Source organism: Melanostigma gelatinosum (assembly GCF_949748355.1).
Source record: "Melanostigma gelatinosum genome assembly, chromosome: 6".
NCBI classification, from domain to species: domain Eukaryota; kingdom Metazoa; phylum Chordata; class Actinopteri; order Perciformes; family Zoarcidae; genus Melanostigma; species Melanostigma gelatinosum.
The window spans coordinates 28,547,120-28,562,018 of NC_136639.1; the positions used below are offsets into that span (position 1 = coordinate 28,547,120).

The 14,899-nt window shown below is 49.2% G+C and overlaps 2 protein-coding genes across 3 annotated transcripts in view; both read left to right on the top strand.

Annotated features, from left to right (window-relative positions):
- Positions 1 to 2,715, top strand: part of ehmt1a (euchromatic histone-lysine N-methyltransferase 1a) — a 22,925-nt gene extending 20,210 nt beyond the window's left edge. For both annotated transcript variants that reach the window (XM_079270628.1, XM_079270629.1), the window contains exons 23-24: positions 779 to 954; positions 1,043 to 2,715. In XM_079270628.1, coding sequence (XP_079126754.1) covers positions 779 to 954; positions 1,043 to 1,139 — 273 coding nt within the window. In that variant the 3' untranslated portion in view covers positions 1,140 to 2,715. The remainder of the gene's footprint in view (positions 1 to 778; positions 955 to 1,042) is intronic.
- An 833-nt stretch (positions 2,716 to 3,548) lies between these two features.
- Positions 3,549 to 14,899, top strand: part of cacna1ba (calcium channel, voltage-dependent, N type, alpha 1B subunit, a) — a 192,766-nt gene continuing 181,415 nt past the window's right edge. Inside the window, exons 1-3 of the mRNA XM_079270837.1 lie at positions 3,549 to 3,889; positions 6,033 to 6,138; positions 6,870 to 7,009. Coding sequence (XP_079126963.1) covers positions 3,630 to 3,889; positions 6,033 to 6,138; positions 6,870 to 7,009 — 506 coding nt within the window. The 5' untranslated portion in view covers positions 3,549 to 3,629. The remainder of the gene's footprint in view (positions 3,890 to 6,032; positions 6,139 to 6,869; positions 7,010 to 14,899) is intronic.

Consider the following 14,899-nt stretch of genomic DNA (forward strand, 5'->3'; position numbering starts at 1 on the left):
AACGTATCTTAAAGAAAGACGGTCAAACCACCTGTTTGATGGATTCATTCGGCCTCTAGAGGCTGCATGCAGTGATTCTCAAACACTGGGTCGGGACCGACAGAGATCACTCAACAAATAAATGAGCAGAACTTGAATCGTCTTCTGTGAAACATTTCTATCTGCAGTACACCTCTGAGCCACATGGTGGCGCTGAGTGTTGGCGTTGCTCTGCTGAGCCTCTTTACTGTGTTTGTTGCTGATGAGAGGAGTGAGAGAGTCTGTTAGCCTCGAATGTGTTCGGTCTCATAAAGTATGTAAGATGTATTTTCAATAACTCATGCATAAAACACATTGTGATTTATCAGATGTACATCTTTCCTAAATGGCTGCTTTACATTCAGGATAATACAAGAGTTCCCTCTCATCCATAGATCAGGGTTCTTGGGAATTGGGTTGGTTTGTCATTTTTAAAAAGTGTGTCCCCGGAAAGCAAAGCTTGCTGAACACGGTTAGTGCTGTGGTTCCAGTGCAGGAGGTAGAAACCAGGACAGAAGCTGGGAGCACGTAGTCTGATGATCAGAACGGTTGAAACAAACCAACAGGTGAACACAGCTAGTTCTAAGAGAAGGTGAACATCCAGTGCAGCTCACAGACTCACTTCCTGCACAGCAGCAGTTCAGCAGCTCAACGCGTTGATGTCCTCGTGGATTATTATGACTTTTCTGGTGCTCTCGCGCTGTTTGCCCTCCAGATGAAGAACATGTGACCGTGACTCTTTGTTCATCATCTTGTGCAGGTGGGAGACGTGCATTGCATTGATGCGAGACTCTTTGGCAACATCGGCCGCTTCATCAACCACCTGTGTGAGCCCAACCTGTTGGCTGTGAGGGTGTTCACCATGCACCAGGATCTACGCCTCCCCAGGATAGCCTTCTTCTCCAGCAGGCCCATCAGAGCTGGAGACCAGATGGGGTGAGTGGAGGAGACCCTTCAGTAGGAAACCTCAAGTAAACCATTCAAACAAAGATCACGTGATGGACTGGTGCCTCTTCCTCAACAGGTTTGACTACGGCGACCACTACTGGAGGGTGAAGAGCAAGTACTTCAGCTGCCAATGTGGCTCTCTCAAGTGTCGCCAATCGGCCGGCAGCGGATAGAAGCCCACTGGTCCCCCTCTCTGCCGGGACACCCTCTGACCTCGTCACGGTCAGAAACACGGAACGTGATGCTTTGATGACGTCGACACCAACGGGATGTTTTTGAATTCACAGCTTTAAAGCAACTTTCACAAACATTGTAACCTCAGAGCACAGGATCTGACTCGGTGACGCACCTGATGAGGTCACTTTTCTATATGAAGGCCCCTGTAGCTCGCCACCAGCCCCAAATACTGTATGTCAGAGTGGTGACATCATATCTACACTCTCGCTTTAATGCTGCAAATATGTGTGTTAGTGAAGTGATGTTCCTGTAGTCTGATATCTTCTATGAACACGCTTTTTACTAAATGTCTAATTAGACATTAAACACGTGTGAAAGCTTTTTCATCTTGTTTTATTAATGAACTTTAGTTGTCAGGAGAAAGTAGAGACACGGCTTCAGGGGTGTCGGTGAGGTCCAGCACAGGTGATCGGGTCCTGCTCACGGTTGGTGTTCCGGTTCAGCCCAAAGGTGTTGGATCAGTCCTTCCACACCAGACTGGGAGATCATGTCTGTATGGAGCTGACGTGTACAGACACGTCGTCATGTTGAAACAGAAAGGGGACAAACGTACTGTTGACACAGTCTCAACTGTCCAAAATATCTTTGTAAGCTGGAGCATTAACGTTCAGCTTTATTGGAACTAAAGGACCCGAAACCAGGAAGAAGTGACCTAGACGAAGGTACACGGCAGCATACTGTATGTTCACACACATTCAGCCATATAGTGTAACGTTATCACTCTGTTCTAGACCAGGAACAACTAACCCAGACCACAAGTACACGAAAGTATGTGGACAGGTGGCGTCCACTTACTTTTGGCCACACTGTGTGGTTGAACATATAGACACATGAAGATATCACAACAACAGACGAGTCAAATGTGAAATGAGTCATTCTTCTCGGTTTTCCATCAGTAATACTTTCTAGTAAAACAAATTGGTGAAATGAAATGATTGGTGGTTTTCCTGGGAGCTGCTGCAGTCCTCTGCAGGTCCCTGAGCTCTGCTGGCCTCAGGGTGAACACAGACTACTGGTCAACATTAGTGCCGCTTTGTTAGCTCTGCAAATCCAAATGCAGCTCCGTATTTTGTTGCGTTGCTCCTCCTGGAACTATAGTGACGTAGACGAAACCTTCCGGACAGTTTCATGTCGATTGAATTCACAGATTCACTTCAACTCATCCACACGCTGGTCTGATCATCATGTTCACCAACGAGACAAAGCTCCTCACTAACTGCACTTTGAACCAATTTCAAATGACATCTTTGCTTCGAGTCCTACAGCGTTTTTAATAAAGTACTTTCATTTTTGTTGAATGATTGTTTTTTTTTTAAATGTGATAACTTAGGATATGTAGTCTGTTAGTTTCTCATGATTTCCATTGTTATGTAGCTACATGCCATTTGTTTGATTGTAACCTGTGCAAAGTAATTCATACAACTTGAACATGTCAAACGGTTCCCCGTCACCTATAATTGTATGTTCATTATACATCTTGAAGCATACATTGACTTATTTTCATCAATAAATCCTAGAAATTTGAATGTCTCTTTTTACTTTGAAAAGCTTGGCCGGAAGTTGTTGACATACCCTCGGCAGGTATTGTACATTGAGCTGTAGAGTGTATTAGTACATCGTGCTCTTATTTTGAACGTTCTCCCGGAAGTGCTCTCTGTTCCGTGTAACTTGACGGCGGTGGGGCTCGCGCTCCTCCCTGTTGCTGTGCAAACAGGGCCGGGCCAGGTGGAGCCACTGACTGGCGTCCGGTGGGTCACGTGGGGTCTGGAGAGGGCGCAGTGGAGAAAGTATTCTGCGTTCTCGTCACCGGAGAGTTGACGCGAACAAGTTGCTCAGCCGGGGTTTGTGCTCCGTTACCGGCAGAGAGAGAGTGCCGGCGGCGTGTCGTTGAGCTGGTCCGAGCAGCGACGCGGTGCTAAGAAGACTCGTCCCGCGTGTATCTGGGAACAGAGACGAGTCTGTAGGGGAGAGAAGTGCTGCTGGACGCTTTCTGGAGGACACCGTCTCCACTCGTCGCGCTGTCGGTTCGTGGTATTTTCTTTACTGTGAAACTGACGTTTTCTTTCCGGGATATCGTGGACTTGACCCGTTGACGTCCTCTGAGGACCGGGGCCGCCGGGCGGTGGAGGAGCACCCATGAACAATGATGCATCATGGAACCTGATGGTGTAAACTTTGGTGTGGGGGCCAGTGGCAGCATGGGACGCAGCAGAGACGGAGAGGTGAGGGACTGACGCTGAGGAAAAAGAGCCGCCACTCTCTGTTTCCTCGTGAATGTGTGACTCTTCTGCTCGTGGACGTTGCACGCGCCTCAATGACCTAAAGGACCCGGGGGACCTGGGGGACGGGGCGGCGTGTGTTGGGATGCTCCCTCTCTTTCCAGCTGGCACTTTTGGTTTCTCCAGCAAGACCCGCGCTCTCCCACAATGGCCCGCTTTGAAGACGAACCGTCCGGCCGCTATGGAGGCAGTTGTCCCGCGGGCCCGACCAGAGGGGCCGGCCGGCCTCCGGGGCCTCCGGGGGTCCGGAGGGTGTTCAAGCAGACGATGGCCCAGAGAGCCCGGACCATGGCCATCTACAACCCCATCCCAGTCAAACGGAACTTCCTCACCGTCAACCGCTCTCTGTTCATCTTCAGTGAGGATAATGTCATACGGAAATATGCCAAACGGATCACCGAATGGCCATATCCTTAAAGTCCCGTCTCACCGGCACACGTGCCGCTGTGTCCCGCAGAACGCGAGGTCATTACGCAGATATGTCCATTTCAGGTCCGTGCTAACCGGCAGAATAATGAATTGCAACGAAAGGATAGACCTGTTAATTTGGCATAAATACAATATGTGTGTGTGTCACTATAATGTCAAACTTCTACAGTTGTTCCCACAGCCTTCATTCACAGAACCCGGTCAGTTTTCTGTACAGTATAAATGCTTCCGTTTCCTTCAGTTCAACTGTTGAGAATCGTTGTGTTCATGCTTGGTGTTTCACATAAGTTCATCAATGAGTTTCTTGTGAAGGCAGTTCATATTTTCTTGACTATCAGCTGATGGAGGCTCTCTCAGAACAGCTCATTCTATCGTCATGAACTGGCTTATAGAGCACATCCAGGGTTAACGTGGGTTTACTTGGTCGACCGTGTCTGTGGCAGCTGGTGCTGTCCGTGGTGCTGAACTCCCTGCAGACTGCATGGGTGTGACACCACGAACAGGGCACAGCAGCACGATGCAGCAGGAGACGGGCTTCAGACCGGCACACAGCACCACCATGTCAGTGGTGCTGTGTGGATACTTTGAGGACACGGTGAGTTGTGTAATGGGCTCCCTTGCTTAAGTCACTGGTTGGTTACCCCTGTTGCTTCGCAAACATTCATCCCGCTGTGGTGGTGCAGTGCATTACTGAGCCCTCTGTCCTGATGCAGAGCAGCGGGGATCTGACTGAGTCCACTGGCCAGCTTCCTATCCTGAGGATGTCCTGCTCCTGGCAGTCCTGAGGGGGGGCTGAAATACCCAATGATCTGCTCAAATCAGTGTTTGATGTCTTGAAATAAGAAACTCTGCAGAAATGTGTTTCTATCTGACAGGAAAAGAGAAGATGTGACTATTTCTATGGAGGACTCTATTGGAGTATAGATACAGCCAGCCAACTAGTTTGAGGCCTTTGAGATAGAACTCTCCACATTTACACATCCAGTTTACCTGCACTAGTACTAGTCAGCTGGTGACAGCTGTGTTGTGATGTCTGCTGTGGCTCTCCAAGGGAGCTTCCTAAAGTCTGAAGAATGAACCCTGGTGACATCATCAGGGTTCTCTCAGCCTGGGCTCAGGACATTCACCGTTCTGAACATGAACATATCATCAAACAACTATCATCTCTGTAAACACACGGAGGAGCAGAGGATGCAGTGCATTATCACAGCTTCACCTCAGGTTAGTGCACGTGAGCGTGCCCCACTGGTTCGCTCACGGCGCCGCTCTGCTCTCATACGGCGGTTACAGCCCATAACGCCGTCCAGACAGACAGCGTGGTCTGTGGTTTCGCCGTTAGCTCCGTTAGCGCTGTTAGCACCGTTAGCTGAGAGCTGCAAATGCTCCCTCTCGCATGAGGATGGGGGCTGGTGGGATATGAAGGACCCGATTGGATGCAACATGTGAAATGTAGGACCGAGTGTAGTGAACTCAGGACCTCTGCTGGTTGCATTACTCCATTCTTTGTGAATCCCCGACTTTATGGAAGCAAATGATCTGCTGCTTTCAGTATCAAACTGTAAACCACAATTACTACATATACTAATCTCTACCGTCTGCGGTTTAAGCTGTACAATAAGTGTTCTGTTGGATGTCAATCAAAGTGAGACTTTAGATCGCTAAAGCCCATTACAGTTCATCTTAACAATGCAAAATAGTATTTTCCATTGTGTTCCTCGCTGTGAGTAGCCATCGCTGTAGAATGGACGGGTGTTCATTTGCACATTCAGTTTGTAGTGTGAACACTGAGCACTGAAGAGCTGCTATGAACTGGAGCTACAGCAGGTTGAGGGATTCTCCGGTTTGACAGACAGGAGCTCTTCTCTTCTCCTTTGATTTCTTCTGACGGTGAAGCTGACATGTATCACTGATGCATGAGCTATAGCCAGAAGTGTATCTGGTGTACAGTTGAACTGTAGCTGCTTGAACAATGTGTGTGTGTGTGTGTGTGTTACTGTATGTTGGAAAGATGCACCACCTGTTCCTGTCGTGGAGAGGAAGAGTAGTATGTATTGTGTTCATGTTGTGGTTTGTGTTTGCATGTGTAGCAACCTGTGGATGTATTGTCCTTAACGCTTTCACTCCATTTGAGTACATGGTCCTGTCCACCATCATAGCAAACTGCATCGTGCTGGCCCTGGAGCAGCACCTCCCGGCCTCAGACAAGACTCCCATGTCAGAGCGTTTGGTGAGTAGACACTGACTGCTTTCTACGTCCTCCTGTACAGCTCTGCATGTGATACAGAAGAACAGATAGAACACCGTGATGCTGCACCCCCCCCCCCCTCTCCTGTGTTCATCAACTACAACATGCTGGTGCCTAAATACATTGAGTGCTTTCATGAATCCCTCAACATTAGATTTCTTCAAAGATCGTCTTGAATACAAAGTAGGACGACGACACCTGATCCTGTTCTCAGAGTGGGCTCCTCCTCCTCAGCGCTGCAGGTTAAGCACAGCCCTGCAGAGCTGCCTTTGATTCCTCCTGTGTGTCATTTCCTCAAGTTACCCCCCGCCCCCCCCCCCCGCCCCCGCCCCAGATCGCTTGTCAAATCTTACCTTTCTCATCCTTCTGATACTGATGAGTATTCCTTGTGTGGTCAAGCTGCAACTAACAATTATTCATATACACGTTTAAATACGCAGCATGTCATATTTTTAACTTCAGGTCATTAGTGCCGAATTCCCAGAAAGAACATCAGCGTTCATGAAAGTTGTTCCTTGGAGATCTTCAGGGTGTTGAGCATAGACGGAGCATTGGAGAGGCTCATGGGACAGTGACTGTGACGGACCTGAAGCTACTGAAGGATCCTCTGGACCTTCGTGTTATTGGAGTGCAGTGACATTGACTGGACAATATCACATTTCATTGACTCGGCCAGATGGCTCCTCACTATACTCTGCTTTGTTTCTTGACAGGACGACACAGAGCCCTACTTTATTGGAATATTTTGTTTTGAGGCTGGCATCAAGATCATCGCCCAGGGCTTTGCCTTTCACAAAGGCTCCTACCTGCGTAATGGCTGGAATGTAATGGACTTTGTGGTGGTCCTAACAGGGTAAGTAGCACTGGCCTAATGGCTCCCACAGCTGCTAACTGCCAGAGCTGATGGGCAGCAGCGATTAATGAGGGGAGGTGTGTGTGTGCGTGTGTGTGTGTGTGTTGCATTTCTAATGATCAGTCCAGATGGCTGCGTGTTTCCTTCCTGTCTGTATAAACGGATTCTTGAGAAGGTGGTTCTGTAAACCTCAGGCTAGTTCTCGTATGTTCACAGCAGAAATGACTGCAACACCAAATTATAGCAAAATATTGTGGTGTCCCACCACACATTTACAGATGATGGAAATCATTTTGCAGCTTTAGTTAAAGTCATCAGTGTAACAGTTTGCAGCTGATAGGACACCACTGCAGGACGAGAGATATGTTGATGGCATCATCATTCACATGCAGACATTTCAACCTGATACAAAGTACGAGAGTCATAATAATAATAATAATAACTTTAATTTATATAGCGCCTTTCAGGGGACCCAAGGCCGCTTTACAAGAGTAACAGTTTAGACAAAAACAGTTTAGACAAACAGTCAGAAAAACAGAACAAGTAAACTAGGGGCCGAAAGCCTTGGTGAACAGATGGGACTTGAGGGCCCTTTTGAAGGCGTCCAGAGTGGAGATGTTGCGGATCACCGCAGGGAGAGAGTTCCAGAGGGTGGGGGCTGCCACACTGAAAGCTCTGTCCCCGAAGGTTCGCAGTTTGGTGCGGGTGGTGGCAAGCAGGCCAGAGTCTGAAGACCGCAGGTTCCGGGGAGGGGCATGTGGGCGGAGGAGGTCCGATAGGTACTGGGGGGCATGGGCATGGAGGGACTTGTAGGTGAGGAGGAGGATCTTGTATGAGATGCGGGACTTGACCGGGAGCCAGTGGAGGTTGATGAGGGTGGGGGTGATGTGCTGCCAGGGCTTTGTGTGCGTGAGAACCCTGGCAGCAGAGTTTTGTACATACTGGAGCCTGTCCAGGGTTTTGTTGGGTACCCCGAACAGGACACCATTGCAGTAGTCCAAGCGGGAGGTGACAAATGCATGGACCAGGGTTTCAGCAACACACTCCGAGAGTGACGGTCGGAGTCTGGCAATGTTCCGGAGATGGAAAAAGGCAGTTTTGGTGGTGGACTTGATGTGGGACTTGAAGGAAAGGGTGGAGTCCAGGATGACACCCAGGTTGCGGACTTCAGGAGATGGGGAGATGGAGCAGCCGTCAACCTCGAGGATGAAGTCACCAACCTTCCGGAGCAGCGCCTTGGGTGCCACAACCATGAGCTCTGTCTTCTTGGTGTTGAGTTTGAGGAGATTTGATGACATCCAGGTTTTTATTTCATACAGGCAGTTGACAAGGGACTGAGGGGGGAACTGGGAGGATGGAGTAGTACTGAGATAGATTTGAGTGTCATCAGCATAGCAGTGGAAGTTCAGTCCGTGATGGCGGATGATCTTGCCGAGGGGGAGCATGTAGATGGTGAAGAGGAGGGGGCCAAGCACAGAGCCTTGGGGCACGCCATGATTGACTGGGGCTAGGGGGGAAATAGAGCCGTTGATGGAAACAAACTGTTCCCTGTTATGGAGGTAGGATGTAAACCAGGAGAGGGCGGTGCCAGTGACTCATATTTGAATGTACATCATTCTCCAATCACATCACATTGCATCGCTACCCACATGTCATATGCATTTATAAGTTTCCATTACTTTTATCCAGAGAATGAATGTAACTAAGTACACTAATGTACTTCAATACTACAATTTATGTTTTTACATTTTATGCAACTTTGTACTTCTACTCAAGTTCGAGCTAAATAAAGTGTATAAAAAGCTTCTTGGATCATCTGGAAAATCACAAAGCTGAAAACAGGCGGTTGTGTTTCGAGATACGAGGTTCTAACGGGACAGAGAGCTATAAATGTTCTGATGATCTTATAGATTATGATGCGTTGCTGTAGATCAAACTAGACAACAGGATACAGACATTGTGCTGCACTAGCAATACCTTTTCTGTAAGTACTTTAACTACATTTAGCTGATGATACTCACATACTTTTACTTTAGTAAGGTTTTGAATGCATCACCACGATACTTGCATACTTGAGTCCAAACCTTTGAATCCGCCCACTCCACCGAATTAGAGTGAAATGAGTTGACAATTTAGTCTGATATCACAACTACTATTCTTCCACCACTGATCTTAGCTATTTCAGTCACTAATGCATTACATTAAGCTAACTATCGTTGTCTTTTGTTAATTATTGTACATATACATATATTAGTGCTGGGCAACGATTACAATTTTTAATCGCAAGATGTTTTTGCGATTAATTGCGATTAATCGCATTGTTATGCGCAAAGTTTAATAATGAATTCAAAAGTAGTGTATTGCGCACTTTTATTTTAAAACATAACATTTGGTTTGCAAACACTTTAAACACACCAGGTTCTTGTTAGCAGCAGTATTCCCTTTACACAGCAGCAGTTATAATACAGTTATAATGATTCTGGTCATAGATATTCAGCCGGTGTTCACAACTTTATCTTCATGTGTGTAAGAGATGATATTTAAATATACACCTTAAACTGCAAACCTATCTACGTCATGTTTTTTATGTTTGTTAAATTCTCAGTAGTGATAACTAAATGATGCTTATTATACATATTACAAACAAAACACTTTAAAAACTCTAAGAAAATAATTTAAATGAATCATTTCTTTTTTTGGTATTTTGGTCAGACACATATGTAACGCTGATTTCCGTAATATGTGGTATTTGTTCTATTTCATCCTTACTGACCGCCAGAGGCAGTGCTTAACACTGAATGTATTCCGTCTCGCGCATGCGCAGGTCGAATATTTATATCAACAAAGTCACGTGTGACCTCGGATGACCACCGTCATCTATAAGTTCCGGTGTCATCCTGAGCTCAGTCCTTTTTTCTTCTCGCGTCGCAGGTTAGCTACCATGGTAGCTTAAACAAGGATGTGTCTACGATCAAGACATATTAGAGCTCGTCGCTGTAGCCTTGTGACTACCGGTCGGAGTTGCGGTTCTCTCGCCCTCCAAAGGCTGCGACGAGCTGTCCCTCTTCGGAGGGAACGGTGTGTTCGCCGTTCGGACATCGAGCCCCGGACTGGTGGACGCTCCTATCATCGGTCGTCACCAGTCTGATAAGGGTCAGCTAAGTCGTGATGACAGCAATCGGTAAGATCGATTAACATTGTTTTCTATAACAGTTGTTTGTTCCACGGTTGGCAGAGCGCTTCCGCTCTAGTAATCGAGTGGCGCGCTAACGAGAGCGTAGAATTACGCTGTCGGCCCGCCCTTCACAGTGTTACGGCTATCACAGTTAGCAGAGTGTTCCTGCTCAGGCAAACTTTGAGTCCGCATTGGCGTTGTGTACATGGAGATTTAATCTTTACATCTGACGTAATTCGCAGTTAGCAGTGTCTTCACTCAGGCTAACTTGGATGCTAGCTGGGACTGCGTCCATCAACTTTGTAAACCTTACGGCTGTCACAGTTAACAGAGCGTCCTCGCTCAGGTTAACTCAGTGGTAAACTAGCTAAACAAAGCTGATACTGGGGCTGTAGCCATCACCTTTGGATCCTTACAGCTGTCACAGTTAACAGAGCGTCCTCGCTCAGGTTAACTCAGTGGGAAACTAGCTAAACAAAAGCTGATACTGGGACTGCGTCCATCAACTTTGTATCCTTACGGCTGTCACAGTTAACAGAGCTGTCACAGTTAACAGAGCGTCCTCACTCAGGTTAACTCAGTGGGAAACTAGCTAAACAAAGCTGATACTGGGACTGCGTCCATCAACTTGTATCCTTACGGCTGTCACAGTTAACAGAGCGTCCTCGCTCAGGTTAACTCAGTGGAAAACTAGCTAAACAAAGCTGATACTGGGGCTGTAGCCATCAACTTTGTATCCTTACAGCTGTCACAGTTAACAGAGCGTCCTCGCTCAGGTTAACTCAGTGGGAAACTAGCTAAACAAAAGCTGATACTGGGACTGCGTCCATCAACTTTGTATCCTTACGGCAGACACAGTTAACAGAGCTGTCACAGTTAACAGAGCGTCCTCACTCAGGTTAACTCAGTGGGAAACTAGCTAAACAAAGCTGATACTGGGACTGCGTCCATCAACTTGTATCCCTACGGCTGTCACAGTTAACAGAGCGTCCTCGCTCAGGTTAACTCAGTGGAAAACTAGCTAAACAAAGCTGATACTGGGGCTGTAGCCATCAACTTTGTATCCTTACAGCTGTCACAGTTAACAGAGCGTCCTCGCTCAGGTTAACTCAGTGGGAAACTAGCTAAACAAAAGCTGATACTGGGACTGCGTCCATCAACTTTGTATCCTTACGGCTGTCACAGTTAACAGAGCGTCCTCGCTCAGGTTAACTCAGTGGGAAACTAGCTAAACAAAGCTGGTACTGGGGCTGTGGCCATCAACTTTGTAGCATTACAACGATCACAGTTAGCGGAATGTGCTCGCTCAGGCTAACTCGGTGAATGCTAGTTATACTAAATCAACATTGAGGTTGTGCCCATTGATGGTTTTTACGCATTACGGCTGTCGAGTTCGCTCCGGCTAACTAGACTAAGCTAATACTCGGTGTGTCCATTGATTGTTGTAAACATTATGGACATATCGGTGGCGGATATCAGTTAGCAGAGTGCCCTCGCTCAGGCTAACTGGTAGCACACCAAGAGTTACAGCACCTGTCCAAGTGGAGAGTGTCCTCGCACTTTGTCCGTTTTCACAGTAGCAGAGTGCTCTCGCTCAAGCTAACTGGTGGGGCACCAATATCTGCAGCAACTATCCGAGTGAAGAGTGTCCTCGCTCCCCTCTCACTATGAGGACTGTTTTCCTGACCTGTTCCGCAGTGGCAGAGTGCTCTCGCTCAAAGCTAACTGGTGGGACACCAATATCTGCAGCAGCTGTCTTAGTGAAGAGTGTCCTCGCTCCCCTCTCACTGTAAGGACTGTGTTCTTTTTGTCAGTTTTTCACAGTAGCAGAGTGCTCTCGCTCAAGCTAACTGGTGGGACACCAATATCTGCAGCAACTAGCTTAGTGAAGAGTGTCCTCGCTCCCCTCTCACTATAAGGACTGGCCTGGCCTGTTTCCACAGTGGCAGAGTGCTCTCGCTCAAGCTAACTGGTGGGACACCAATATCTGCAGCAATTAGTTTAGTGAAGAGTGTCCTCGCCCCTCTCACTATAAGGACTTTGCCTGACCTGTTTCCACAGTGGCAGAGTGCTCTCGCTCAAGCTAACTGGTGGGACACCAATATCGGCAGCAACTATCTTAGTGAAGAGTGGCCTCGCTCCCCTCTCACTGTACGGACTGTGTTCTGTTTTGTCCGTTTTTTACGGTAACAGAGTGCTCTCGCTCAAGCTAACTGGGGGGACACTAATATCTGCAGCAACTATCTTAGTGAAGAGAGTGGGCTTAGAGAGTGTCCTCGCCCCTCTCACTATAAGGACTTTGCCTGACCTGTTTCCACAGTTGCAGAGTGCTCTCGCTCAGGCTAACTGGTGGGTCACCAATATCCGCAGCGGCTGGCTAAGGGAAGAGTGTCCGAAGGATCACTCGCCACTGACTGCCCCCTGCCTGTTCTCTTAACATTCAGCAGAGCGCTCCCGCTCGGACTGATTTGGAATTCCGCATAAACTAGTGGGACAAGGGTTCCACCAGAATTGCGGCCATGTTAAACTCTCCCGGCTGTAGGACCTGTATTGCTCCTCTTCAGCCGGAGGACGGCCCTGACCTCTTGCCCTAGCAGGGAGAACCCAGGCAGGACCTGCGGCATCACGCCTTGAGCAGTAAGGTCTGCTAGGCTGGCCGAAGTGGAACACCTGATGCGGGAGGGCTACCTCCCCCTGTCAGGGCAGCTGAATCCAGACCAACCTACCCTGGTCATTTGTATGGCGCTTGCACGCCGGGCATACACAGCAGCTGGAACATCCACCTGTGAGTGCCTTCTTCAGGCACCTTCCCGCCCTCACCACCTTTTCTGTTCCTCCCTCCGAGGAATATCTGAGGGAGTTGCGTGCATGGTGGAGACACCAGGGCTCTCTCCCGCCTTACATCAGACCATGCAGGAGGTGGCAAATCTGGCCTTGCACGTATGCCAGCCAGTTAGACGACTATGGCGTCCATCAGTTTCCCCTGAGGAGACTCTGAGGCCCGATGCCAGGTGCCCTCGACCCAATGTCGGGGCAAAGATGACCTGCTATCCAGGGCTTAGGACACAGCAGCACTGTGCACCGTATCGACAACTCCCTCTCCCACCTCATGCTTTCCCTCGCAGATTCTCTGCAGCGGGCTACTTCGACGCTTCTGCTCAGTGATGCTCCATTGCAGGCGTTTGCGCTCATATCGAGGGAACGTGGATGTATGATGTCCACCCTGGTTCAGACTCGCCGCCAGGTTTGGCTGGCGCAGTCACCCCTATCTGAGACATGTAGGAGGACCCTCCATACTGTCCCAGTGGAGCCTGGTGAGCTGTTCGAGTCAGCTGCTGTACAGGCGCTTCAGCGGACTGTTAGAGCTAGCCAGACCTGGCAGCAGTTCTCTGGTCTTTGCAGGGACATGCCTGCACCCCCAGACCTAGGGGTCCCATTTTTGGCCCACAAGGCCGTTTCTCAGCCTCCAGCTTACCCTAGTAGCGCAACAGGCCTCGGCGTCCTGCTGAGAGGCCGGACCGCTACCTATACAACCCTACTTACGTCCCCGTCCCCCCCGGCAGGGGTGCCAGGAGATGTCTCCAGGCCGGCTGTCAGGGTTCTTTCTCCCATCAGCGGATTTCCAAGGGAGAGGGGTTCACGTCTATCGACGCCTGTTCCCATGGTGCATCACCACAACTTTCAGTCCTGGGTGCTTCCATTCGGACTCTCCCATCTCCCCATGGGTGTCCACAGTGTGTTACTGCTGTCCTTTCCCCCTGCAATCGCAGGGCGTGAACATACTGCCGTACTTAGACGACTGGCTGACCTAGGCGCCGTCCCGGCTTCAGGCGCCACAGGACACTGCTCGCCTTCTCTCACGTGGCCCGGTAGGCCTCAAGGTGAACATGGAGAGGAGCTACCTGAGCCCTTCTCAGAGCATAACCTTCATTAGGGTGGCCCTATGAGGGCCTGTCGGTCGCCCCAGTGCGGATGGCTGAACAGCCTTCACTTGGATGCCAAGTGGCACAGATACAGGGCAATAATATTATCGAAACAGTGTCTATTCATCTATTCACTATCCCCATGGAGGGAGTGCATATCTGGCGAACAGTGTCCCAGGAACCGAGCCCCAGGGGCTCGGTTCCATTCCACCAGGAGATCGTCACAACAGTTACCTGCCTCTCAAGGCGGGTGCAGGGTGACAGAACGGGACAGCCTGGGGGCAGTTGTCTGCTGAAAGACCGCAGGTCCAGGTTCTAGAGCTAGCGCTCGAGCACTTCCTTCCATGTTTGAAGGGAAAGCATGTGCTTGTCCGGTGGACAGCACCTCTGCTGTGATTTCCCATGAACTATCGATGGGGCACCAGATCTGCAGAAGTTGCTACGGGGATCACCGTGGCCTTCTGACTTGGGAGGCCCCTCGCCTGACCAGCCTGTGGGCAATGTACCCACCAGGAGAATGGAACAAGGTTGTGGTTTTCCTGTTCCGTTACAAGCCTCCACCGGGAGAGTGGCGGCTGCATCCAGACGTGTCGACCCACTGCCCCCACTGGGTCTCCCTGACGGAGAGGACCAGCCCTCTGGGTCAAGATGCCCTGGCTCACACGTGGCCAGAGGATCTTCTTTATGCCTTTCCACCAGTCCCTCTGCTTTTGCTATAAGCTTGTCAGAGTTCTTCCCCGACAGGAGGGATCTCCTGTCGCAACTAGAGGGTCGGATTTGGCATTCCAATCC